Below are 25496 nucleotides of genomic sequence, written 5' to 3' on the forward strand. Positions count from 1 at the left end.
AGAAAAAATTTCTTCAATAATTTAGTACAAAAATGCAGTGTACTAAGATTCGAGTCCACGCTATTTCTATGCAATTCATCGCCCAGAGATATTTGTATATTTTTGGTATATTTGCGGTGTATTTTAGTATATTTTTCACACAACCACTCTGGTCACACGGCATCCTTCTTTTTCTTTCGTTTCCGGCGAGGTATGTGCACAAATTTTGTTTCTCCACGTTTTTCTTAAAAATAATTGCAAATTTCTTATTTTAGCGGTGATTAAAATATCCATCGAGCAACAGAATGGTACGTACCACCGAAAAACTGGCTAAAATCGAATCAGAAAACGGTCTAACAACCATAAAACGGCAACGACAGCAGCTGGTCCCACGTGCATAGTGCCAATTTTGTTACCCCCGAATCCATTATTTGTGTCCGGCGTCTTAAAACCGACTTTTATATTCATTACAAAAATCAGTTCATACCGTAACTTTAAAAGCATCTTAAACTACAAGCAAGTGAAGGCTTCTTACATTAAAAAAAAACCCGTAAAATGCCGCAACTTTCACAGAAAACCAGCTGCAAATTATTTATTTTGTCGTGACAGAAAAGTATCCCAGAGATACAACAAAATGGATCGAACTATCGTGTTACTAACCAATTTATCAACTACCACAGGGTCGCGTACGAACCAAGACGGTGAAGAAGGCCGCTAAGGTCATCATCGAGAAGTACTACACTCGCCTGACGTTGGACTTCCACACCAACAAGCGCATCTGCGAGGAGGTGGCCATCATCCCCACCAAGCCCCTGCGCAACAAGATTGCCGGGTAAGTGACGCTGAAATCTCAATAGTGAGTGGCTCTAATAGTCCCCCTAATCTCTTTCAGCTATGTCACCCATTTGATGGGCCGTCTGCGCCACTCCCAGGTGCGTGGTATCTCCATCAAGTTGCAGGAGGAGGAGCGTGAGCGTCGCGACAACTACGTCCCGGCCGTCTCCGCTCTGGAGCAGGACATCATCGAGGTCGACGCCGACACCAAGGAGATGTTGAAGCTTCTGGACTTCCACAACATCCGTGGCCTGCAGCTCACCCAGCCCAACACCAACAACTATGGTCGTCGCAACTAAGATTTATATAGCGCGTAGATGATGATGTTCTGATTTGCATGGGATCACAATAAACGAACTTGTGTGAAGTGCATTTACAGTGTATGATTTTGTGTTTCTATTAGTTATCCGCATTCCATAGAAAAACACTTGTGCTCCAGCAAAAACCCTTTAAAAAAAAACTGCTAAGCGGAAAACTGTCGGAATTGAAGAACCCCAAAATTATGTTCCGTTTATCATCTTTATTCGCATTCGAATGGAAAATACTGTAGACATGCACATATTTGTAAATATGTTTATATTCAATCCATAAATATATGGGTTCGTTTTTATACAGACGATATATAAAAGATATTCTACGAGTGCACAATAATTAAATCTAATCGTGTACGCTGATGCCAGTATATATAATTATTTGTTATGTATATGATGGGTGGTAGCTATACGTATGATTGTGCCCTCCGGTTCAGGAAGATGCTGATGTAATGGGAGACGCAGCCTGATCTTGCTGGGGTCTTCGCACCGGATTACGCAAGACCAGCTCAGAATCCTCCGAAATTATGGGCAGTGCGTGTGCCCAGTGGTAGTTGATCAGATGGCTAATGCTGTCGAAGATGCGATCTTTGGTTCGGACCACGCCCTCGGGATCGATGAGAAGCAAATGCTTGGGCGTCTTGCCCTCTAATCCGGTTAGTACGTATTGGCCCCGCTTTCCCTGTGACTCGCGCACCAGGAAGTCACCGTCCTGCTGCAGCAAGCGCTCCGATATTGGTCTGGATATGCCCGCATGGAACCACACCTCCGCTGTGAGTGGACACTGCGGTCCATCGAACACATCGCGCACAGTGGCCAAAACAGAATTGGCTGCTGTGGTCGCTTGGAGGGGATCAAAGTGACCCAACTTATTGGTCGTCTGATCGGGAGGCGGGGAGTTGAGGTCGATGAGGTTGCTGCTCAGGCGATCGCGAGGCTTCTTCAGATTCAGTTGTGCCACACGTGGCGCATGCGGATGGAGAGGCTGCTGCACCTGCTGTTGTTGTTCCGGCACTTCGGGGGGCAGCTTGTTTGGCAAATCGTTGTAGTACTCCTTCACATTCTCCTTGCAGCTCTGATTAATGTTGCAATCCGCGGAGGGATCATTAAGCCTACTGAGAGCGTTGAAGCGCAAGGCAAAAGCCTTGCCAATGGTCACAATTAAGTCTTCGCTTTGGCCGCCAGCGCATTCCAGGACATAACATGCCCGCCATTCATCCTCGTTCTTGGCTATGTAGGCCAGAAAGTCCAGGGTATCATTGTCCCCGCCGGAGGCAAACGATATGCGCGGCATATTGTGATTGGCTATAACCTCGCCCGTTTCCACGTTGCTCAGAGACAAAGCTCGGCTAGATACATTAATGATGATGTTGGTGCCAGCGTGCTGCATGCTGGGGCGATCCGATATGAAGTTTGTTAATCTCCGCTTGCCAGCAGACTTTAAACCGGCCGCCTCGCAAACTCGGTTGATGCACTCTCTGTATACAGGCGAAACACATGATAATGCTTCTGTGACTCATGGTTATTGCTCACTTACCGCGCCAGCTGCGTACGGGTCTCGAAGTCCAGGGATTTCATTGAGGTCTTGACTTCAACGCATCCCGTGTACCGGACGTTGAATGCAACACCCACGCCCATTATGACGTCGTCCGGATAGATGCAGCCGTCGCTGGTTGTCCCGGAACCGCTCCGGTGGCCGGCATCGCCATTCTTCGGCATTTGTGCTGTGGCTGTGGGCGTATGGCAGCGATTGGGCTTCCTGCTGGTCCTTTTTCCGCAGCTGTAGGCTGCAAGCCTTTGTTATTAGTAATTCGGTTATTACTCAAGATGAGACCGTATTTGCGGTGTGTGGCCGCACTGCAGCGCTGCAAGTGTGACCGCAGCTAACAAGCATATCGGTTGTCAGTCAGTGGTGGAGCTGAAAGGGGTTCCTATGTGGTTATCAATTGAATAATGTTAAATAACAACCATGAATGTAGATAATGATGCTAGTTAGCTTACCAGCCTTCATTGCAATAACTGGAATGTATTAACACGCTGCGCTTCGCGTGACACACACATTCAAAGACTGCCATCCCTAGCCTATCGATTGGCGCACCAGCAGCTTGCCATCTCTATGTGGCAAGCCAAAGCTTCGCATCTGGCTCCAAAGAAAACCACTTCACCCCCAAAAATCTGTGCTCGCCGCAAACGCTGTTCAGTTTTTAACCGACTTTCGTGCAAAATCCACGCGTCACGGCTGCGACCATATCATCCGGTTCCGTACTCCGATTCCCCCAAAGCGGCGCGTATACATACACAAACAAACAAAAGCAACAAACGTCGGCGAATTTCCCAGGTGTCTGGAATTATGTGTTAAAGCGAAACAAATAGAAATATACAGAATTACAAAAGGCACACCCGAGCCCAAACGCATTCTTTTTTTTTGTCTGATTTGAGACAAATTTCAAAATCAATAAAATAAGACAAACCCCACCCCGCCCCGCCGCCGCGTGTGTGAGTGAGATACATAGTTACGGCCGCATCGCAACGCGCAGCATCCGTACGCATCCGAAAATTGCAGCAGAAAAGCCGGATTAGTGCAATCGGCGTCCCACTGGAAACTGGAACGCCAATCCGTGAGATATTTCGATTTCCAAGCCCAATCCCTACGAGGCTTTCGTGTTTAACCGTTCCTCCAAGCGTTGCGGTAAGTCTAGCTTCGTCAAGCTTTCTGTTTACGTTTATGCCAGTTTTTCATATCCATTTCCATTCCGCTGCCCACCGCTTTCGCGTTCGTGCCGCTGCCGTGTGGCTCAGTGGGCACATAAATAAAGCATCTTTACGTCATGCGACGTGCGCTGAAGTCATTACCAGCAGACACCAGCGGCCAAGCAGAAATGGCCAGGAAGCGCCTCATTTGCATGGCATCCACAGTAGAATTTCTAGAGCTTCTGTACGCCCCATAAAGTTCCCAACCGTTTTCTGACGCAGTCTTTTTAAGACAAAAAATCAGTCATGGTGTGGATATATTTCAAAAAGTACGTCATTTAATTGGCATCCACAGTGGAATTTCTACTAGAGAAATCACCTCATCTAATAATAAATTTCATATCAAACAATTTCTTGAAACTTAACGTATAATGGGAACATTTTATGAAAAGACTTCAAAAACTATAAAAGACATCGTAACTTCAGATAGCCTCCTTTATGGAATCCCCACAGTAGTGCCCAAAATAGATGATTCATTTGGGCTGCAGGGCATAATGGATGCCTTTTAAGCCCAGTTCATTAGGATGGTGATATCATCGGCGGCTGCTTTCTTCCCGTTCTGCGTTCGAATGCAGCCTGGCCTTAATTCACGCCCCTATGCCGTTCACACGGCAGTCGAATCACGCCTAATATGGTCCACATTTAAGCTGGCTCAAAGCACGATGACGTTGACCGCCAAACCGCTCGTTCCATTCATGGTTTACCGCCCAATGCTGCCACCCACGCTTCGGCCTTGCCTTTGTTTTTGCTTGCCAACTGTTTCAACTCTGCTGGAGTCGATTACAGCAATTGATAATTGCCGCAGAGGCGTTGTTTTCTGGTTTTTAACGGCCTTTGGAGCCGCCAATTGCTGGCACCTTCGTGCTAAAATCGAAAGGAAATCAAGCTTGGGCAATTAAACAGCTGGTCTTCAAGCAAAAGCAATAAAAAAAATTTGAAGCTTAAAAATAAAGTTTCTTTTTCTATAAGTGTATGTCTTATCTTATTTCTCTATTAGTTATGGTAGTTTAACTCCAATAAATAAAGAATAGCTGAAATGGTTTATACACGCTAGTTTATACAAATAGCCCAGCTTAATGAACTTTTGAAAGTTAAAACCTGGAATCGTTTGCCCACCAATTAGTTTTTCCTTTCCCCACGACCCCGGTTTGTGGACCCCGCACCTCGTCTATTGCTATCATTTTGTTCTAAAATAGGCTTACAAATTGTTATACACGTCAGAGATGGAAAGTAAATTTATAAATTTTCAAAGGAGATCTTTCTACAACCAGACGTCATGTAAAGTGGATTTGTTTTATTGTTGTAACCTAACTGACTATTATAGCAATGGCTAATTGCTATGAAAGGCTGGGGTGAAAACATTTAGGCTTTAATTGGTTTTACCTAATTGCCTGCTAGAAGACATCAAAAACTATGAAGGCTGTGCGTTTGGTTTTTGCAGTTTAATCCTAAAAAGTACTACCCAGATTAAAAAATTAATTTCTAATTTTTTAAAACGTTATAATTGCAATAAAATGTACAATAACAACATACAATTCGAGAGAAGAATAAGTTGTTTATTTAAATCATATAATTTGTTTTGAAACATTTTTTTAAACCTTTGCCTCTGGTTTTCTCGGTTTCATTGGCCATAAGCATACAAATACAGGAAGTAATATTTTTTATGTGCATGCAAGTTCTTTGAATGCTTAAGCTTGAACTGTTTATTAACATAAAGGCGCACCCTGTATTTTTACAACTTCTGCTGCTTCGTGCGCGTTTAACATTTGCTGTTAAGTTAACAGTAACAAAGTTGATTTCACTTGTTCGTTTTCCATTATTTTACTATCGCTTTTTATTCTTGTTTACCTACGAACTAACATACATATTATTACACACATACTTGGACAGAAAGCTGTGCATTACTATGAGCTATAACACGTTGATTTCAAATACTAAATTCGCCACTCCCCCACCGTCTTACGTATACGTATCTCACTGCCCCATCAGCTGCTCAAAGTCCGTTACGTAATACTGCGCCCGGCGATAGACCTCCGGCCGCACGACATTGCCACCGAAACCTATAAAGTAGTTGGCTGGCGGTACGGCCTCCAGATCGGTGGCTCCATCGCCGATCATGGTGATTAGGGCATCGTCGCTATTCTCCTTCCTTATCAGGGCGATGGCCTCTGCCTTTCCGCCGGAACGCGATGTCGGCTGGCTGATATCAAAGCTATCGTATTCGCCCAGATAATCAAAGAGCATCTTGTTGGCATACACGTTTTTCAGCGGAATTCCCAATTCATTGGCCACGGGCGCAATTAGGCAATCGAATCCGCCGGATATCAAATAAACCTGTTTGCCCTCCGCCTTCAAGTGGCTCACGAAACGCTTGACGTTTTTGCTCAGTGTACTGGGTCGCTCCTCAATGAAATCCCTCACTTGCTGCTGTGTAGGCCTGATGATGTTCAAGCGGATTTTAAGGGCATCCTGGAAGGTCATGGCACCGCCCATCGCCTCCTTGGTGACGCGCGCCACCTCGCTACCCTTGCCACAATACTCGGCCAGTTCGTCGATGCCCTCCTCGCAAATCACCGTGGAGTCCACATCGAAACAGACGATCTGCGACTGCTGGATGACCTTGGCCGCCAATTGGGGCTGCTTGGGCGGCGTTATGGCCGAGGCCACAGTGGTTTTGGCCGCCCCACCGGTGGTGCCATTGCCATTGCAATTCAGCTGCTTGGCCAGCAGATTATGGCCATTTGCGGCTGCTGCAGGACGCGCCAAACTCAATACGGAACCGCTCATCGTGACCGGCGAACACGTTGTGATTTCTTTTTGGAGGGGTTTTGTTTGACGTAAAAGCTTCGGCTGTGGCTGTGTTTGGTGCCCAAAATTTTCCACTGCTTCTCTTTTTGTGTATCTCTTATATCTTGTGCTTTTTTTGTGTGTATGTTTTCTCGTTTCGTTTTGCACACGCGCTTCGCGTTGCCTGGCCAGCTGTTATTTGTTTTTGTTTGATAAGTCGTTACGGTTTGTGGTGCCAGCGGGTTTTCCTTAGTCGAACTGCTCGCGATGACTGATTTTTCACAAGTGACTCAAAAACAGTCGATCGCCCTTTTAAGAAAACCCGCTGAACGCACACAAAAGCGGTTTCTCTCTTTTTGTGGTTCTCTCTTTCCACACTGACCACACGGAACGAAAAGTTGATGACCACAGAGAAAGAAAAATTTATGTCCAAACAAAACGAAACTATTTTGGTCGCATTTGCTGATTATACATGGCAATTTTGAACACAACAAACTAAATAAAAAATGTACATATAAGTATACATTTGAACGTGAAACATTTGAAAATTCATTCTTTCAAAAACAAAACGCGGTTTAACTTTGGACTTAATTTTTATGGTTAGCTGATTTGTTTTCAGTGCAGCGATCGAACGATAAGCATTACAAGTGTGCGAGTGGGAGAGAAAGGCCTTTTCGTTACTAAACCCCAACTGTTTTCTTTTTCGGTCAGTTCAAGAAGACTTCCAGAACACCCTACCTTCTGTGGTTTAATTTTGTTTATCCGCGAATTGCGCTCAATTTTCATTTAATCAGTTTCAATTGAGAGAGAATTGCATTTGGGGGGAAACATGAACCTTTGATCCCAACATGTGCTGCTTGAATGCGACAATGTCTGCTTATCACAAAAAATATAAACAATAGGAACAATAATGGTTAGCTGTCATTAAACTCGCGACACTCGAGTGCTTAGAAGAACCGCCTGGAACCGGATTTTCCAGCAGGAGACCATCGCTCCTTATCTTTTCTGGCACCATTTCATACTTGAAGATTGGCAGGAGACCGGGTTCTGGGTCCAGACATCGAAAGACTACCTCAAATGTGATCGGCACACAAATAACAAGTGTGGCATTTATGACCCCGGTTCTAGAAGCGATGTCTGGTAAAATTCAAACTCGCGCACATGGTGCTTATCACTTTGAAAACGAAGTGTACTTTTTGCGTCTGGTTGATCCCCCTGCATTCAATACTTTCTATTTTGCATTAATGCTTAATCATTGATATGGAAAATAACCGAAATCTCAGCTGATTACTGCTAGTGTAAGCCGCAAGTATTTTTAAATCGGCTAGACTTATATTTAAAATGTGTTCCAGTCCTAAATTCTGATGCAATTTATAGCTACTGTTGCAATGTCATACGCTTTCATGTAAGCTAGAGTATCTTTTTGTCATTTTTCTCTCGGGACATTCATGATTTGACTTTTGAGTCTCCAGTAATTAGATATAAATCAACAACAAAGCGAGGCGCGTGCAATTGCAAGTGGCAAAAACAACAAAGACGGCTGTAAATGCAATTCTCTCTGCGGTTTCTTGTTTTTGTTATCGTTGCTATGGCAGTTTTTTCGCATTTGTAGAATAACAAGTTGTTTTGATCGTTTGCGATCGTTCTGTTCGTGGCAAACAGCTCGAAAACAACAAAATAACCTGCGGCTAGACCGCAAAAAAGTATTTCAATGCCACGTTATCGATAACGATAAAGAATTCATTGCGTGCAGTGCGTGCATGTGCATGTTGGAGCATGTTCTCATGCATATTTAAAGCTTACTTCGGCCAACGACTTCCACCAAACAAAGCCGTAAACAGTTGACTGTTTTTAATTGCCGTTGCCTTGAGCGACCAAATAACCAAAGAAGGAAGGCAAATCCAAGGGAATAACGACGCCGACCACACCTGTACCTTTACCTGAGCCTGTCAGCGGCTGCGGCACCTGTCGTTTACCGTTATTTTTTGTTTTTACCTTGACAACTCGTCTTGGGTTTTGGGTGTACCTTTCGGTTCTGCATTTATCGATTGACCTTGTTGCTGCATAAATTTCCAACCAAGTCCGTTTCCATTTTGTATATGTACACACTTTCCCTGGACATACAAACTAAATAGAGGTAGGCTCGTCACCTGATTCGAGCCGCATGGCAAAGTACCCGAGCTGACTAATTTATTATGCCTTTTGAGAGTGCCTGGCGCGATAATGGTTCTAATTCACAAAACAATTCGTTGGACAGTCGAAACTATTAAACTCGAACCGATAAAAGACCATTTTTGGCATCGAGACTTTGTACTACTTCTACATGTTGGCATTCTAGAATAATATAATATTTTGTTGCATACTTTTAAACACATCGTTTTGATTAGGTTTTTCACAGAGATGAGAGTTAAATACAAGAAAATAGTAATAAAAGTAGCTAAGCCAAATAAAATAATAGTAAAAACGTTTATTTCAAGCTTAAAAACTGTTCGACTTATGAGCATTCTACTGTACTTCCATATACAGCACTGCGGAATTCGGCGAACAGTAGACAGCTGTTCTGTAATGGAGCTCTCTGGCCACACCCCCAACTATTTCCGCCCACTTCCAGTCCAAAATGCCGGGGGCTTGCATAATGACACGACACTTTGTGGGATTGTTATTTTGTATTGCAGCCGTCAGTTGATAGGCTCGGCTTAATGGCTATTATTCCAGACTGAAGTGAAGCCTGAGCGAAATTGCTGTATTAATTTTCATCACCAGGCAGTTTAATCGGGAAATGACTATTTATATTTGGGTTGCCAATTGTCTGCACCTCTCGATTGATTTGTTTTTCCAGTGCTGTTTCCATGCCGCGTTGTTGTTTGTGTGCTGTCTACTGATTAACCGTTAAATTGAATGTGACGATCCCCCTTTCCTCTCTAACACTTGACTTGTTTACGGCTGCACGCGATTTTAATTCCGCTGATTAACTCTCTCACGCTCTCACATTTACAGCACACCTGCACGTATGTGAATTATGTGTGTACTTGTATGTACATAAGTGGAAGAGAGTCAAGCTCACTTGACACATTTACAAGTGGAGCAAAGGGGGAGCACAAGAACTGCAGTCTCCCTCTCGCACTCACCCCTTAATGCAGTGCGTGGTTTTCTTTGTTGTTCTGGTTCTTTCTTTTTTTGTCCTCTTGCATTTTTGTTTTGCATCGCTTGATGTTGGTTCATAAACAGTTACAAAGTGGTCTGATTGTGTATGGCAACGTCAACGGTTGTGCACTGGAAAAATAAACAGCCATTGCAATAACAACAACAAAGTCTCCTTTGCTGGGGGCCAACCACATGTGCCACTTACAGTACTGCTCGCACAACTAGCACTCAAAAGCTGAGATGTTTTTGTTAAGTAATGAATATAAACAAACCACTAACTCTTTTAGTTTGGGTATCAGTTCTCAATCCAAAGCAGTAGACCAATGATTTTCTTAAATTTTGTTTTACGTTTTTTCACACGATCTTTCCAACATGGCATATTATTGATTCTAGCGATTCTTATTATAAGGCTTCGAAAAGTTTTAAGACATTGGCAATACTAATGTGTGCACTGCTGTAGGTGTTGTTGATATGTAAAAATGAAATGAAAACACGTCATTTGCCGACGATGACTTTTCTGTTGCTATCGCACTGGAAACTCGGGCAGCGCCGCTTGCTGCGACGCCGGCAGAGAGTTGTTTAACTTTTCCCCTGACAAAATCGTAACAAAGGGAAAAGTTTTGCTGCCCCGCCCCATCAAAGGTAATTACAATTGAATGCTCTGCTTTGCTCTGCGTTATCGTTACCGAGTTCGTTGCACTGCGAATTTACAAAGGCGACGGCGGCATGCAAGCGACCAACGTTTCGTCCTGACAGACACGCCCCCTCGAAACGGAAGCCATATCCCGACTCCTGTCGCATGGGATTCGCCGCCAAAACGCAACAGTTTCGATTGTAATCCGAGTCTAATGCGCCTATTTGGGTCAACAGGCGGAGTCGGAAACAGCAGCAAAACTAATGCTGATGCCGAGGGATTGCCTCCAAAAGTACACTGGCAGAAAAAGTTATGAATGTTATTAGAGTAGGAAAAATTGTATTAAATCAGACATAAGTACATCCATGAGTACTTTCATCTTGCGATCAATTTATGAAAGCTTTAACATTTTGCGATCCAAATTTCTCTGTGTGTCCACGTGTGGGCTTGCATCTGCCGACTCATTGACGATGGCAATAGCAACAGTGATTGGCTTGATTGCATGTGCAGCGATTCCCACACAGCGAAATAGACAAAGCCAAAGCCAAAAGCCAAAGGCTGGTTTAATCGAGCAGCAGCAGATAATCAAATTGTTTGCACACCGCTTTCGCAACGCTCCATTAAATTCGCAATTCTCATTTCTCAATTGCAGGGGTCCACCACACACACACACACACAAGCTTAGTGCCCCACACACACAGAGACCCCAAAAGAACAATCGAGGGGCAGCATAATGGTGGAGTTCCGCTTCGATATCAAGCCGCTGTTCTCACAGCCCATCATCAAGGTGACATCCAATCTCCTGCCGCACACCTTCCGTGGCGATCGGCGTCAGAGTTTGTGAGTATTGAAATTGTACGCGGAGTGTGATCTTGTGGGCTTTGATCCGACTAACCGTTACTCTTTCCACACTCACCCACGCATGCACGCAGAGATGCCACCACCAAGATGTCGGAGATCATCGACCGGCTGGGCCAACTGTCGGCCACCTCGCAGGGACTCAGCAAGCCGGTGACCACGGCCCAGCGCCTGCGGATGTCCGACAACCAGACCATCTATCTGCTGGCAGATAGTGAGGCGGGTCACAAGTAAGTTATCCCAAGTAGTAATCATACCCGGATTATATTGCTAGGGAAGCGTATATTTAACCTTTTACCCTTTTTTAGTGGCGCCGTCATAGGTCTGCTAAAGGTTGGCACCAAGGATCTCTACTTGTTCGACGAAACCGGGCAGACGCGCAAGGTGGAGCAGGCTCCATCCATTCTGGACTTCTATGTGCATGAGTCCCGGCAACGTGCCGGACTGGGCAAGCGTCTCTTCCAGACGATGCTCAATGAGGAGCAGTGGACGCCACTCAAGTGCTCAGTGGATCGGCCGTCGGAAAAGCTACTGGCATTCCTTAGCAAACATTACGGATTACAGCGGGTCATACCGCAGGCAAACAATTTTGTGCTCTACGAGGGATTCTTTAACGATGCGGCATCGGCGAATGGACATGGTAACGCCCATGAGCACGCCCAGTCGCCGCAGCGCACCCAGAATGGCCTGCACATCACAAACAGGTGAGCGGATTGGGAGCGCAGAAGGCGTCCCCCATGCTGATTTACCCACCTGGCGCAGACCGTGGCAATTAAGGCGTTGCTTTCGCCGCTGCAGGAAACATTTCACTTTCGGCCTCAGTTAGCCATTTCTTTTGGCCCCATTTGCATATCGTATGGAAATCGGGCTTACGATTTGTTTGTTTGCCAAAGGAAGCCCGCTGATCGATAAAACTCGGTCGCATTTGATTAATAACATTGCTTTAATGGTGGCCTGTTGCTTGCTTCGCTTTTTAAATTCTCTGTATACCATTAAAAGAATATAGAAATTACTAACAGAAAATAATGCATAAAAAGAATTTTATAACTGAGCTGTCCATTATATTATCAATTTATTAAAAGTCTTCATTGATTGGTATACAGAGATTTGAAATGATCTATGCCATTTCTTATTCTAAATGACTAATGATGCTTAACTCTTTCTCCACATGAAACGCTAACTGTTAACCAAATGATAACCAACGATAACACACCACATCGTCAACAGTCCTAACACACAGCTCTTTGGTGCTACTTACCTGGGCGAGGATTCTAACCGGCGGCGTGGCTCCCAGCAGCAGACTACACCGAATGCACTGCTCCAGCAGATAACTCAGATCTCTCCAACCGGACGATATGGGGCAAAGCGTCCCACCTGCAGCATGGCCGAGGTACTCAGAGATTCTACTCAAGCGTAAAGATAACTGACCCGATTTCTAGTATCCATGAGTTGTAAATTTCGATATTGTTGATTTGTAAAATTCCAATTAGTGTGCACCAGTTACGAGGTTATAAGAAATTATAATCGAAATTTGGGGAATGCCATTGCTGATAAATTGTTTGTTAGAGCTCTAATTTTTTTTTGGAAGAAATCACAAAGCCCTTCAATAACATAATCCTAGTTGGCCGACTGTCCAACATTCAATCTGTCAGCTTCAAGATCCCCAAGCGACTCGGACTTTAGCTCAGTTTAAATTTATACATCCCAGCGGTCGGATAGCTCTTTCGACTTCCTGTATACAAAAATATATTTGTATTTTGTACACTTTTTTTTAACTGAAAAAATCATCAACAATTTCCCTCGCGATTTGTGCTGAGTTTTTCGTGCGGCTTACTAATTTCCAGTGATTTAATTTATGGATGCCAAACGTGGTAATGCCTCTGGGGCACGCCAAGGCGGTGGTGGCTATCATGCCTCCAAGACGAGCGTCGCTGTAAGTTGGTCGACTAACACACTCTCCTCGAGATGATGACTGAATCACCTGGTTTATAGTCACGCCATGCCGGTGGTGGAGTAGCAGCGGCAGTGGGTCACAAGCAGGCCAGTCAGGTCAGCCTGACGCCCAGCCAGTCCAGGAATACCAATGCCAACGATAATGTAAGATGCTTCCCTCGTTCGGAATCATTAACCCAACAAGTAATGATAAATCACAGCCTCGCAAGAGTCCATTGGACGCCCTAAGCCGCAGCGGCCCCGTACGCAATCAGAATCCCTTCCAGCGTCGCTCTGGCTTGCAGGATGTGGATGATGCCTTTCTGGCTTCCAACGCTTTTGCCCGCCCGCCCCGGGTTCGCCATTCTGGCCTTGACAGGGACAACATGCCGCAGGCCGCAGTAGGCGGAGCACCTGGTGGACAGCAGGCATCGGCTCCCATTCCCGCCCAGCAGCAGCAACAACAACAGCAGCAGTATCAGCAGATGCCTCCAGTGGATGCCGTGCCACAGCAGCAGATGCCTCCGCCGGCAGCGGTGCCCTCACAGCAGCAAATGCAACAGCAGTACGTGCAACAGCCGGCTGCCGGTCAGCCGACGCGCATGGAACCCCCACCCTCGGGACGGGCTCATGTCCATCAACAGCAAATGCCACATCAGCAACAGCATCAACAAATGCCGCAGCAGACTGGCTACGAGCAGCAGCAGCAAGTGGTCCAACCAGATGCACAAATGCAGAATAAATATGCAAACCAGCAGTCGCATCAGCTGCAGCCGCAACATCAGTCCCCCCTAAATGGATATGTAAATATAACTACGTTTATACGACCATCTTCGAAGAGGTTAACCACCCACCTGACCCACAGCCCTCTCAGCCTCCAAACGCTCCACAGACATCTACACCAACCACCGGAGGAGGAGCAGCCGCAGCTCCTGGAGCAACTGGCGGCAATAATGCGCCCAGGGAAAATGCTGGTGGCTCTGCGGCACCGGCGGATGCCGAGATGTGCACCACATGCCCCAACTGCCAGACCACGATCTATTTAGTACGCTCCCCGGAATTGGGACATGGCGATGCCGGCTTACCAGTCCAGTAAACGATAAATCTTCCCCGAGTGAAATGCACCAAATTCTAAGTGCAAACCTGTTGTTTTATGACCCATTGTTTTGTTTTAATGTAACGACGATTTCTGAAGGAATCCCAACTTCAATGAAGCTCCCTTTAAACTGGACCGTGCTCTAATTTTGGAACAAATGTGCAAATTGAACAATTCCAAATAAAGAAATTAGAGAGTTGTAATACGGTTGGTTACATAGAGTGGGTCATGTGGGGTGTATCGACCCCAAAATCAGGGGTTGATATTTTGGCTGCGTGCCAAGTGGTTGTTTTAGGGCAACACAAAAGCTATTTTGCGTTTTCTACGTGGCATTTATATTAAGTTGTAGAGCTGGCAATTAATACAGAAACTCATTGAATTGTACGGCCCACGAATGGGCTATTAATATAAGTTAATAGGCCGATCTTATCTCTAATTATTTTCACCCCGAATTTGACCTAATAAATTTCTCTATTTTCAGATAATTCATGCTGGCAACGCGAAGGGCGGAAAAGGCAATGGCAGTGCAGAAACAAACAGGTAAAAGCTCTCAATTGCTTACACTAAATAATATCAATTTGCTGGCATTATCATTTTGTGTATGGTCTTCATTTGGGTTTCATTTTGTTCTTTTTTTTCGTTTGTCTTTCAGAATCAAATAGACAAAGCCAGTCCACAAAAATTGCACACGGCTGCTTCACATACAAAATGAATAGAAATCAAAACTAGATAAACTGATATATCAATTTTTAATAACCATTGTACAAAGCTTTGATTTTAGCCAATTATTTATATTTTCGCGTAGTTAATTTATACAACCGATGAATTTACTTAATGTACAAGTACAAACTGAAGAAGCTGCACTTGCCTCATGCCACCACCACCCACCATCCACAACCACCCACAACACAACTCAAGAATTATAGAAAAACTGAAGAGTACCAACCCACTAAATCGGATCCGCTACACAAGACACACGAAAATACCTGAGAAATTGTGATTACAACATATTTAACTTATCATTTAACATTTAACTACATACTTGTTGGTCGTAACTTATTTCGTTTTTTTCCCGAGCAATAAAATCAATTATATTAATTCAGTGTCTCCAGGTGCTGTTATTATGTTGTAGTTCAATAAAGACTAGTTTTAACCACTCTATAAAACTCTTCCAACAGTGGCAGTGGTAATCACGATATTGCAGAGATTGCCGAGCAACTGCAGCGGCAAAACTTGGCCGACTTGGAAGCCAGCAGCTATGAGCCGGAGCCAGAAGTTGAACCGGAGGTTGCGCCGGAACCCGAACCCGAACCGGAGGTGATTACGCCCCCATCACCGCCGCCGAAGAGCCACACTCCGACTCCACCATCCGTGCGATCTCCCGAGGTGGCCGAGAGCATTGTGGGCGACAACCGGAGACCCCCGGCTTTTCAGCTGAGCAAGCAGCACACGGGCATGAAGAATCGCTCGTTTGGCGTCGGAATGGCCGTGATGCCCAGCACCAAGATGGAGTTCGATCAGATGGAGCGCGAAGATTTCGGAGTGGTGAAGATCAACCGTCCGCCTGGTCATGAAGTCACCTCGCCGGGGCAGGACAATACGGATGCAATGTCCACGGTGTCCTCCGGCGGCGGTGGCGGCCTCACCGATCAGGGCTACTACGATCTAAAGTTCTATCACAATAAATTGTGGTAAAGAACACAAAACAGAAACCACGCAATATTTGCTAACATCTTTTGTACGTGTGGCATAAGCATAATTAAACAAAATTAATCTAGTCCGTAAGATTGTATTGTCTAATCAAAATAACACACCAAACGGTTCCTGTACTTCAGTTCGATGATTTCGATTTCGTTGTGAGCTTCTTCTCAGACTTTTTGTTGATTTGTTCATTTGTTACAAGCCACGCACTCCGAAGAGCATACGTAACCTAGAGCCTCACAATTAAACGTTAACAATAGCAAATTTAAATGTACGTAGAGTAATTGCCGGCGGCACTGAGCTAGATAATTTACAACACATACTCGACTTTGGTTGAAAAGATCCTTTATTAATCATTTCGCTTTGTACTGTGGATTCTCAAGACCCTCTTAATGTTATCCAGCCCGTGTGTATCTTCCAATTACAGAAAACGCGAATATTTCGAACAAATCTATGGCGAGTACATGCTATAGGGATAGCGCCAGTTGGCCAGAAAACATCTTCATAACTATACTCAACATTTCTTAAAACATTGTCTAACATTTAGTTGATAGAACAAAACCCCCAAAATGCAAATAGATTAAAGATGAAAATATACAAATAAAGCACAAATTTTGTCGACTCTATTTGCCAAGTAAAAGGGCCTGGCTTTCCATTTTATCTGCAATACAATTATGTACGTTTACACACACACATGAAATGGAAATCTACGGGCTGATCTGTGGTGCTGAAATCTGTAAGGTAGAGCTATCGTTGGTGCTGCTTCTGCTTAAATATTGCTGGACGTGGACCCCTCCGTCTACCTTTACATGTAGATAAAGTTGAATCTGCAGAGAGAAGCATAAATAAGTGGGGGAATCTTGAAACTCTAACATAAGTTACAAACTTACCTGCAGAGGGCCTGCGGCAGGGATGAGATGATGGGTCCATAACCTTGCGAGTTGTCGTATAGCTCGAACAATGGCGCAGCAACAAGCTTATAATTTTTGGGTACAGCAAATAGTGCTAGATTACGGAAAACGATAGAGACAGAATTCATGTATGTAGAGATATCAACGAGCATTCAAATTCACAGGATATATTATCTAGGGATATTACAATCGGTTGTACAGTTTACATATTAAAAATCATTTCGCAGCCGTAAGATATAAAGAGAGTCGTATGCGTTTTGTTTTACATTCATAGTTGGTTACGTTAGACTAATTAATTGGATTCGCTGCGACTTGCAAAGCGTGACTGGCACTTTGCTGGCCCAGCGATGTCTCCTAATATCAGATATGAACATAATTTCAATTAAGAGCAACATTATACATGATATGTGCGCTTCGACTTGTGCGCTGAAATGCTTCAGCTGGTGGGCATCAGTTCATTTCAGTGCACAGCGAATGCTTAAGCATTAGCAAGTATGGGCCAAAAAAGGTATAAACAGTTTTTGCTTGTGTTTACATAAACGAGTGCTTAATTTAAGGAGCGACTTGCGACCTGACTGCCCTGCATGCGTGCAAATCTGCAAAACACGCGAGATTTGGGCACATGACTGCGACAGCCAGCAACGTTACAATGCTCTCTGCTGCCTGCCCGGTGAATTGGTTTCGGTAAATACACAACAACCTTAAGATGAACAACACATGACACTTCACAAAAGTAAGAATAGAAGCTAGGAAATAAATAAATATGTAAATAGAAGGATAACATTGCTGCGCTCAGTCTCACAAGTATGTCGACATATTTACAAAATTAAGTACAAGAACAATCTTTGAATTTCGAATGATAAAAATCGGGAAATAACAAAATATGCCAACACTCAGTCCTGAGCAAAAATACAATTTGAATTTGATTTCAGACATGTTGTACAATTGGACTAGAATCAAAACTAACTAAGAAGTCGCCTGCGCCAGCTTTGCGATCTGTTTGTTTCTTTTCTGTTTGATCTGTTCTGTTTGCTCGATTGTTGTTCTATGGCATTGCACTCTTGAGAGTAGAGTTGGGTAGATACGACACACACGGCGCTAATGGAACTGCTCAGGGTACATCGTAACTGGCGTTCCCGTCCGTATCTAAACAGCATTGAAAAGATATGACATGAGGTTTGTTAGCGTATTCGGTTTTTGGCAAACAAAAACAATCTATAGGTTATATAAAGTACATGGAGAGATGGATATTCTGGATACACGGTGTGCTCGTTATACCTACGCGTAGGGACTTACAAAACGCCCTGCGGATATTTACCCTTTTCATGTAGTTGGACAAGGAAAAGCCGCTTGTGCTCCTTGGGCTTGGTGATGTGCGGCGGAATGTATGGATATTGCGGTGGCTCAAAGTTCGGCCGCCACCAGTTACCAATCGTGTCCTCGACAATCCACTCCTGCTTTACGCCGTCTTGACGACCCAGCGTCTAACAAATATGAAAAGTAAGCATAGTTAAATGGTAGGTCTTAGGATTGGGACTGGGGTTTACATTCCACTTACCTCGGACAGCAATCGCTTGAGGCCCTCGACTTCATCCTCGCCGGCGTTTAGCTCGCCACCGGGCAGTTTGAAGAACGTGGTGCCCAGCTGCAGAAGCAGGACATGTGGCAGTCCGTGCTCGTGGACAAGAAGCACTCCCTCAACGGACCGCCGCATGCCGATCCGGTCGAACTCCTCGCGCATCCGCTGGAATCGGGATGGCACCGACGGATCCTTCTCAAAGAGCGGCTCCTTGGTGCCGAATGTGTAGTTCGTCAGAGGGTATCTAAAACAAACAATCCATCTATCATGTGCATCTAAATATGAAATGTGTTGTACCCACAAGTTGATGGTGCGATTGATGGTCAGCGCCTGGTTGGTGTACTTCTGGGTACCGTTGTTATTGCTGCTAGCTGCATCCGCTTGGCCTTGACTGCCGCGGCGCGGCCACCCGGAGCCCGATTTGTTTGAGACTTGCGAGGACGCCATTTTGTTATACACACCACCCCTGTGGGAAAATTTGCGGGGCAAGCTGGCCTACTTGCTGGCGAAATCCTTTGGTTGTGCGTTGGAAACTTGTTTTCCAACAATTGTTTAATGCTTAACTGTTTATTTACAATTTGGACTATAAATTAAATCTCACTTTTAGCCGTTTAATTACACTTTTCTGTCCAGCGCTTGTGCAAAAAATTAACCGGCTGGACGAGGGCTGCAAATGAATTGATTGATGAAGAGCGGAACCGGTTCGTTGAACTAGATTCTGGAATTTATCGATTTCGTACATTGTGCAAAAAAATATTGTAAAGACATATTTTTTAATATTTCTTAAAGTTGTATTTGATTTTTCCGTTTTATTTATAAATGCAGTTTTAAATTATATTTTGTTTATATATGTAACGACTTCCCTGGTTTACGAAGCCATGTGGCAACGCTTTGAAGTTTTGCAGCAGCCCCATCCGGCCACACTGCCCCATTAGTTTTTTGTTTATGTTGGGTTGTCGGAAAAATCGGCTGTTTTCCGTGTGTCCGTCTGCCATGAAAAGCTGCTAAAAAGCTAAATATAAAAATCAGCGCAGCACACACGTTCCGCTGCCTGCATTGTTTTCCCATTTTAATGGGTAATTTTGTGAGTGCGAGTCAGGAAAACGCATCGTGTGTGTATATATATACATAAGTATGTAACTGCGCCCGTTTATTTGTGTGTGTTTTTGTGTGCATGGTGCAATGGAAAAGTGATTATTATAAATGAAAATCAGTGAAATGTGTAAGTGTGGCATCGCAAACGCTTTGAACTTTTCCATTTTCTTGTTTTCACCTCGTCTTCTCTTCTCTTCTTCACCCCCTCCCCCGCAGACAACCAACTCCCACTTGTACGTGTGTAGGAAGGCAGAAGGGTGTTTTGCATTCGTGTGCGTGCCAGATAAAAAGACTTTGAATTTCTGGAGGATATTAGTGTCAACCGAGGGGGTATAATACGCCGTAGGCCCTAATATGCAGGCAAGTCCATTAATTACGCCAAAGGTCAGAGGTTAGGCACGCAGCCAGGATCCAAGGAGCAATAATAATGTTGTAAGAAGGCGACCTGTAAGCGAGAGCGAGAGAGCTGGTGTTTTGGTGTGAGTGCGTGGTAGAACAAAGAGGACGAAAAACACGGCTTACGAAATCGCCGCACGACACGTTCGCCGCAAGGCGAATTCAAGCTTATCCCAGTGAACGAAGGAACAACAAAAGGATATCTTATTGAAACTGATTAAACTAAAGACTGCCGAAATAGTTATATAAAATCCGAAACCATGTCTGCGGCCGAACTTGAAGCGGAGGCTTCAGCCCACGAGCAACAATCCCAGCAACAACAACAAAATCAATCACAAAGCGAGGAGATAAATACAAACACTGCCATCAATGCAAATGCAACCACAACAAACAGCTACAACAACAATTTGGATACGGAAACCCAGCTCCAGATGCACCAGGATCCGCAGCAGCATGAAATCGAGGGCAACAGCAACAATGGCATCACAGGACTCGGCCTCAGTCTGATGAACTCCTCACCGCCGCCGCACAGCTACCGACACTCGCGGGCCTATCGCCACTTCAAGAATCCGCCGCAGCCCCACATGTGCATCCGCACCACCACGGAGGCGGGCGAGGAGCTCTTCATCAATGTCCTCAGCTGGACGCGCATTGTGATACCGCAGGAGCCCAGCGATCCCATTCCCCTCTACGGAGGCATGCGGGTAAGACAACTTCGATTCAGGGTCATCAAACATCTACATCCATATTCCCTTTAATAGTAATACATTCCACATGAGAAAACCATAATGTTAATGATGTTTTTGTTCCTTTTCAGGTACCGCCTGGCAGCCCACGCAGTCCTCCCATTGTCTTTGCCGTAATGGCCAATCCGGAGGTGCTCAAAGACTCGGGACGTCACAGCAAAGATCCTGAGGAGCGACGAGCTATGGTTGAGCTGATGTGCGACTTTGTGGAGGCTATGAATCCTGGCGTGAAATTAGTCAGGTATATAGTGCACGATTAAAGAAAGAATATATTTTGATGTATGTGATATATCCCCAGAAACGCCGTAATACTTAAGGATCGCGATATCTCAGGCGAGCTGAAGGATGTCTGGAATGCCGTACAGGCGCAGCGCGATCGCGAGAGGGAGGAGCAGATGATGCAGCAGCGTCAGCAGCAGCACTACCAGAACATCACCACGCAGCAGATGTTTCCCAAATCGCCGGACGCAACGCGGGCAGCTAGTGCTGGTGCTGCAGTGAACGAGGCCAGCTCGCCGCCGGCTCACCTATCTGAGCCCCTGCTGGCAGAGCAGGGAAATGGCAACAGCAATGGCAATGGCATCACCCTGGCTGTTTTTGCCCAGCAGCTGGACAACAAAGTGACCAGCGAGCAGGCTGAACAGCAGGAGCAATCGCCAGCAGTCGTGGAGGATGCTTGCGTGGATCAAACGGATGCCGGCAGTTCGGTGAATGGATCATCTACTGTGCTGGACAATCAGTCGGTGGCGGTGGAGACCGAACCGGAGGTAAAGGTTGCACCATCGGCAGCCACGAATGGTGCTAGCACTCCAACAGCCAGCAGCTCCACACCCACAGCAAAAGACACATCATCTCCCAGTCCAACTCCGGCTCCCGTTGTTGCTCCCGTTGTGACACCAACTCCGCCACCTGCTGCTCCCGCAAAGAAGGAGAAACTGGGCGGCTTCTTGCCCAACGGCTGTATCTTCCCGCGCTTTAAAAACAACAAGCACAAGGACAAGGACAGCAGTCACAAGGAGGGCAAGAGCAAAGAGAAGACCCTGCTGAATGCGCTGAAAAAGAGCAAAGAGAAGAAGGTGGCGCCCAGTGAGCAGCCGACAGAGAAAGCAGCCGCCTCGGACAACGGAACCACGCAGTACGAGAAGAACTGCATCAACAATCTGGAGTGCGAGGTGCAGAAGCTGGACTTGAACAGCGGCAGCAATGGTGACAATAGCATGTTCATCAAGCTGAAAGTTTCGCCGGCCAATGCCACAGCAGCGGCAGCAGCGGCAAAGTAGAGATAATCCTGAATTTACACACACAAATCTCGTAGGTAAGTGGGAAGTTAGGACGGAAGAGAGTCGGAGGCGGCACTCTGCAGTGAACATGAACAGTGTCACTGTGTCAGCACTTAGGGCTTAGAGTCGTGGATAGAGTCGTGTAGCATATACAAGATTTATATATACAGATATATATACATTCACACACCCGTTTACACCGTTGGTCAATTTTTTTGGATAGCCACTCAGAACCAGGACTAGATGACTAACTAACAGTTGTGCCATGCTCCAGCTCATAGACATTTATAGACAAGACAGCGCTTCTCCCAGGATCTTCCCCGGCATTTAACTGACAACAGAATGATAAACGTATTTACATAGTTCAATATATGTATGATTCGCATACAGTTTGCCTTATATACAACAAGCCCAAGAGAGCGACAAGAACCTAGCAAGAACCAGTTGATAAGCACGTGAATTAATGTATTTAAAACGTAATCGTCAAATGAAACTCATGCGCCAAATGAACATCATCCCAGCACACTCAACCACATCCTAGACTAACTACTTGCTCCATTCCCAAATTGTGTCATCACCCGTGCTGGATACCATCCGCCCACCAGATCACCACACATCTCCCACTCCATCCGTAACCATAACCATATCCGTGCAAAAGTATTAAGAAACTTCGCAGATCCAAGAACCCTAAAACCTGGAACTGGATCGATTGATCTCCACGCTTTGAAGTTGAGGGGCAGTGAAAACAGCGGAGGGAGTTTTAAAGCCGGCTCAATAGTGCCACGACTAACTTATGTACCTTAGTATACCCGAATGCGAAAACAGTATACAGACCACCCGCAATGTCGCTATTATGATTTATATTTTAAAGTTTAACTTTTAGTTCCTCTTATTGGGTACCGACCGTAGGGGGAAAGAACTACTTCTCTTTCTATTTATTTTCCGTGCGTGCTTGTTGTGTTGTAATTGATACTGTTGGAATGTTTAACTTTTACTGCGTTTATTGTTTGTGCTAACCCAATCCCTCAACTTCAAACGAAACCATTCACGAATCATATATTATTATAGAGAGTAAACCACTAGAAATCGAATAAATATTCGGGAAGCACCACTGAAAAATGGGAAAAACAAAAAAGTTTCAACTGCAATATCGGACTGAACAAAGCTGCCATATGAAATCTATATACATGTAATGACTTTGTATATAAAGTTAGCTACAGATTTCCATAAAAAAAAACAAGAAAAAACGAAATTTCAATTGTGATTCCATCGAAAATCTAATTTTGTTTCCACATCGAAGAATTTGATTGAAGAACTCGAAACACATACACAACGTATACCGATACCGAATAAAATATAATTTTGTTTGCTAGGAAAAACCCCACGTAAGCGGAGATCCTAACAAAAAGAACTTTTCTTTTTGTTTTTAGTTTATTTTTACTTTTTTGTAGGTGCCATACAGGAAGCGTGTATGAGAATTAATCAAAATTGATTTCATCCAATTGGTATTATATTTAAGCCCAGAGTTTCCTTAATTGTGAGTTGAAACACGAGTACCGAGAACCCTAAAGTATATGCTAGTTTTTAACTGGTTGTAAATGATGAATGCTCGTGTAAAATTAGTATTAAATTATAGCACGAACCCAACAACAGGAACAGCAACAAACATAACACTACAATTACAAATTAAATTAGTTTAAGACCCAAGTCTTCTAGGCGAAGAGCAAAAAGCAATAATTTTACTTGAAAAGAATGACACGGCAAGAAAATTATAATGAAAATGCGTGTGGCTAGTAGCAGCAATAGGTGTAGAAGGGCATCTGGAAAACTCGAGAAAACCCGCCAGCTTCACTGTGTTTATCCGAGAGATGCAATACTATTTCCTTGGAAATATCTAGAGTTTTCCGGAGCAGCCCGGAAAAACTTCTACAACAAAAAAAAAAAAAGAAAAAGGAGCACACACTAGCGTATGAAATGCCAACACACAAAAACACACATTTTTATATGTATATGTATGTAATAATAAAAGATCGTATTTGACAAAAGTGTATTCGAAGTTTCGATTTATTTTGCGAAGGATTTCAATAAATATGTGAAAATGTCTTAGCTACTTTCTACAGCACGACCTATACAAGGCGAACCATGGATGCGATGCGATGGATCTGCCAAATCAGGATCTCTGGTTCCTACTCGTCCTTGTTGTTGATGGCGCGCAGGCGCTCCAGCTCGGCACGCTCCTCCTTGTTGCGCAACAGTGGAACATTGTAGTCGAAGGCGTAGAAGAAGCCCTTGGGCTCGCCGGTCTCCTCGGGTCCGGGCACATATGGCGGCTCCTCGTGCACGTAGGGCTGGTACTCGGGCTCGGTGGGCTGGTAGCGACCCTCCTGCTGGTACTCGGCGGCATAGGGATCGGGATTGTGGCCAGCGGCGGCGGCCAGCTCACCCCACAGCTTGAAGTGCTCCTCCTCGGCCTTAAGGACAGCGGGAGTTTTGGTGGCGGGCAGCTTAAGGTGCGCCGGACGGTTGTCCTCCACATGGAAACCGGTCTTATCCGCATAGTAGCTGGCCACAAAGTCACGGCCATGTGGTTGGACATACTTGTACGAACCGGTCACCTTGCCCGTCTCATCGCGCTTCTCGTTCTTGCCCTGATTCCAATCCCTGTAGCCGTAGGCGAACTGACCCAAGCCATCCTGACCATGGTACTGATGGGCGTCGTAGTGCTCCTCCACATAGTCCTCAGGATGCTCGATCACACGACCCATGTACACGAACTGACCCTTCTCGTTGCGGGCCTCCGGCAGGGGATTCTCTCCGGTTTTCGGGGCATACTCGATGTCGCCAATGCCACGCAGTTGGGCGCTGTTCAGGAACTGCTGGGCCTCCTCGGGAGTTATGTTGATCTTAAAGATGTTCTCGCCGCTGGCTAGGGTGGCCTGCAATAAATGAAGCGTAAAAACAATTAGCAAGACATTAAGACAGTCCATAAAAGTGTGTCTTAAAGTTTAGCAGACTTTATGGCCAATTTAACACGCAACACAATTCTCGAGAGATCTCAAAAAAAAGGGGTATGATGTCATATCAATATCATCAGTGATTCTCATGCTTGGTCTCATCTCACATGTAACGCGATATTTGCTTAACTTTTGCACATTGTATAACTTTTGCATTTGCACTTTGCGATCCGATCCGCACTTATTTGACATTTATAGAGTCACAACCCGGACTTTAATTGAATGGATCGGATGTATTGAGAGATGGTCGTAAATATCAGCTTAATTATGCAAATTATCTGCATTTACCAGCAACAGGGCAGCCAAGATGAAGCACTTCATTATGGATTCGGTTTCAAATATGAGTTATATATTGTATATATCCAGGTATCACACTACGTTTTCGCTGTTCTCCAGTTGGCGGGCTACTAATAACTGAATATCCAAAGGCACTGCTTTATATACTAAC

General features: G+C 44.8%; 8 protein-coding genes across 11 annotated transcripts; 4 read left to right on the forward strand and 4 right to left on the reverse strand.

The window, feature by feature from the left end:
* The first annotated feature begins 171 nt into the window (after nucleotides 1-171).
* LOC6532567 (40S ribosomal protein S17) lies at nucleotides 172-1196 on the forward strand. Its single transcript, XM_039374836.1, has 4 exons — nucleotides 172-190; nucleotides 255-287; nucleotides 660-811; nucleotides 872-1196. The coding sequence occupies exons 2-4, from the start codon at nucleotides 285-287 to the stop codon at nucleotides 1110-1112; spliced, it is 396 nt and encodes a 131-aa protein (XP_039230770.1). The 5' UTR covers nucleotides 172-190; nucleotides 255-284; the 3' UTR covers nucleotides 1113-1196.
* Nucleotides 1197-1313: 117 nt separating this feature from the next.
* On the reverse strand, nucleotides 1314-3263 carry LOC6532569 (SHC-transforming protein 4). The gene is made up of 3 exons (XM_002093277.4): nucleotides 3126-3263; nucleotides 2662-3055; nucleotides 1314-2602 (listed from the first exon to the last, which is right to left on the reverse strand). Exons 2-3 carry the CDS (start codon nucleotides 2841-2843, stop codon nucleotides 1558-1560), a joined length of 1227 nt encoding a protein of 408 aa, XP_002093313.1. The 5' UTR covers nucleotides 2844-3055; nucleotides 3126-3263; the 3' UTR covers nucleotides 1314-1557.
* A 410-nt stretch (nucleotides 3264-3673) lies between these two features.
* Nucleotides 3674-16653, forward strand: LOC6532571 (alpha-tubulin N-acetyltransferase 1). Of its 2 annotated transcripts, none has more exons than XM_002093279.3 (7): nucleotides 3674-3813; nucleotides 11093-11280; nucleotides 11373-11528; nucleotides 11607-12002; nucleotides 12526-12688; nucleotides 14808-14866; nucleotides 15505-16653. In XM_002093279.3, exons 2-7 carry the CDS (start codon nucleotides 11174-11176, stop codon nucleotides 16019-16021), a joined length of 1398 nt encoding a protein of 465 aa, XP_002093315.2. In that variant the 5' UTR covers nucleotides 3674-3813; nucleotides 11093-11173; the 3' UTR covers nucleotides 16022-16653. The 2 variants fall into 2 exon arrangements, with proteins under 2 accessions (XP_002093315.2, XP_015049435.1); XM_015193949.3 differs by lacking the exon at nucleotides 15505-16653 and adding an exon at nucleotides 14979-15437.
* On the reverse strand, nucleotides 5681-6963 carry LOC6532570 (phosphoserine phosphatase). Its single transcript, XM_002093278.4, has one exon. It carries the CDS (start codon nucleotides 6660-6662, stop codon nucleotides 5850-5852), a length of 813 nt encoding a protein of 270 aa, XP_002093314.1. The 5' UTR covers nucleotides 6663-6963; the 3' UTR covers nucleotides 5681-5849.
* Nucleotides 12980-14529, forward strand: LOC26534560 (trithorax group protein osa). The gene is made up of 4 exons (XM_015193950.3): nucleotides 12980-13231; nucleotides 13291-13395; nucleotides 13452-14033; nucleotides 14096-14529. The coding sequence occupies exons 1-4, from the start codon at nucleotides 13154-13156 to the stop codon at nucleotides 14324-14326; spliced, it is 996 nt and encodes a 331-aa protein (XP_015049436.1). The 5' UTR covers nucleotides 12980-13153; the 3' UTR covers nucleotides 14327-14529.
* Nucleotides 16356-19196, reverse strand: LOC6532573 (cleavage and polyadenylation specificity factor subunit 5). Of its 2 annotated transcripts, XM_015193951.2 has the most exons (5): nucleotides 18819-19196; nucleotides 18497-18761; nucleotides 18257-18422; nucleotides 16918-17032; nucleotides 16356-16854 (listed from the first exon to the last, which is right to left on the reverse strand). In XM_015193951.2, exons 1-5 carry the CDS (start codon nucleotides 18962-18964, stop codon nucleotides 16833-16835), a joined length of 714 nt encoding a protein of 237 aa, XP_015049437.1. In that variant the 5' UTR covers nucleotides 18965-19196; the 3' UTR covers nucleotides 16356-16832. The 2 variants fall into 2 exon arrangements, with proteins under 2 accessions (XP_015049437.1, XP_043063019.1); XM_043207084.1 differs by lacking the exons at nucleotides 16356-16854; nucleotides 16918-17032 and adding an exon at nucleotides 17090-18084.
* A 239-nt stretch (nucleotides 19197-19435) lies between these two features.
* LOC6532574 lies at nucleotides 19436-24084 on the forward strand. Of its 2 annotated transcripts, none has more exons than XM_015193952.3 (4): nucleotides 19436-19739; nucleotides 19829-20712; nucleotides 20826-20995; nucleotides 21053-24084. In XM_015193952.3, the coding sequence occupies exons 2-4, from the start codon at nucleotides 20269-20271 to the stop codon at nucleotides 22032-22034; spliced, it is 1596 nt and encodes a 531-aa protein (XP_015049438.1). In that variant the 5' UTR covers nucleotides 19436-19739; nucleotides 19829-20268; the 3' UTR covers nucleotides 22035-24084. The 2 variants fall into 2 exon arrangements, with proteins under 2 accessions (XP_015049438.1, XP_002093318.1); XM_002093282.4 differs by having other exon boundaries at nucleotides 19436-19649.
* On the reverse strand, nucleotides 24070-25471 carry LOC6532575. Its single transcript, XM_002093283.3, has 2 exons — nucleotides 25337-25471; nucleotides 24070-24970 (listed from the first exon to the last, which is right to left on the reverse strand). Exons 1-2 carry the CDS (start codon nucleotides 25367-25369, stop codon nucleotides 24221-24223), a joined length of 783 nt encoding a protein of 260 aa, XP_002093319.1. The 5' UTR covers nucleotides 25370-25471; the 3' UTR covers nucleotides 24070-24220.
* Between the last annotated feature and the right edge of the window lie 25 nt (nucleotides 25472-25496).

This window comes from Drosophila yakuba, chromosome 3L (genome assembly GCF_016746365.2).
Source record: "Drosophila yakuba strain Tai18E2 chromosome 3L, Prin_Dyak_Tai18E2_2.1, whole genome shotgun sequence".
Classification (NCBI taxonomy): domain Eukaryota; kingdom Metazoa; phylum Arthropoda; class Insecta; order Diptera; family Drosophilidae; genus Drosophila; species Drosophila yakuba.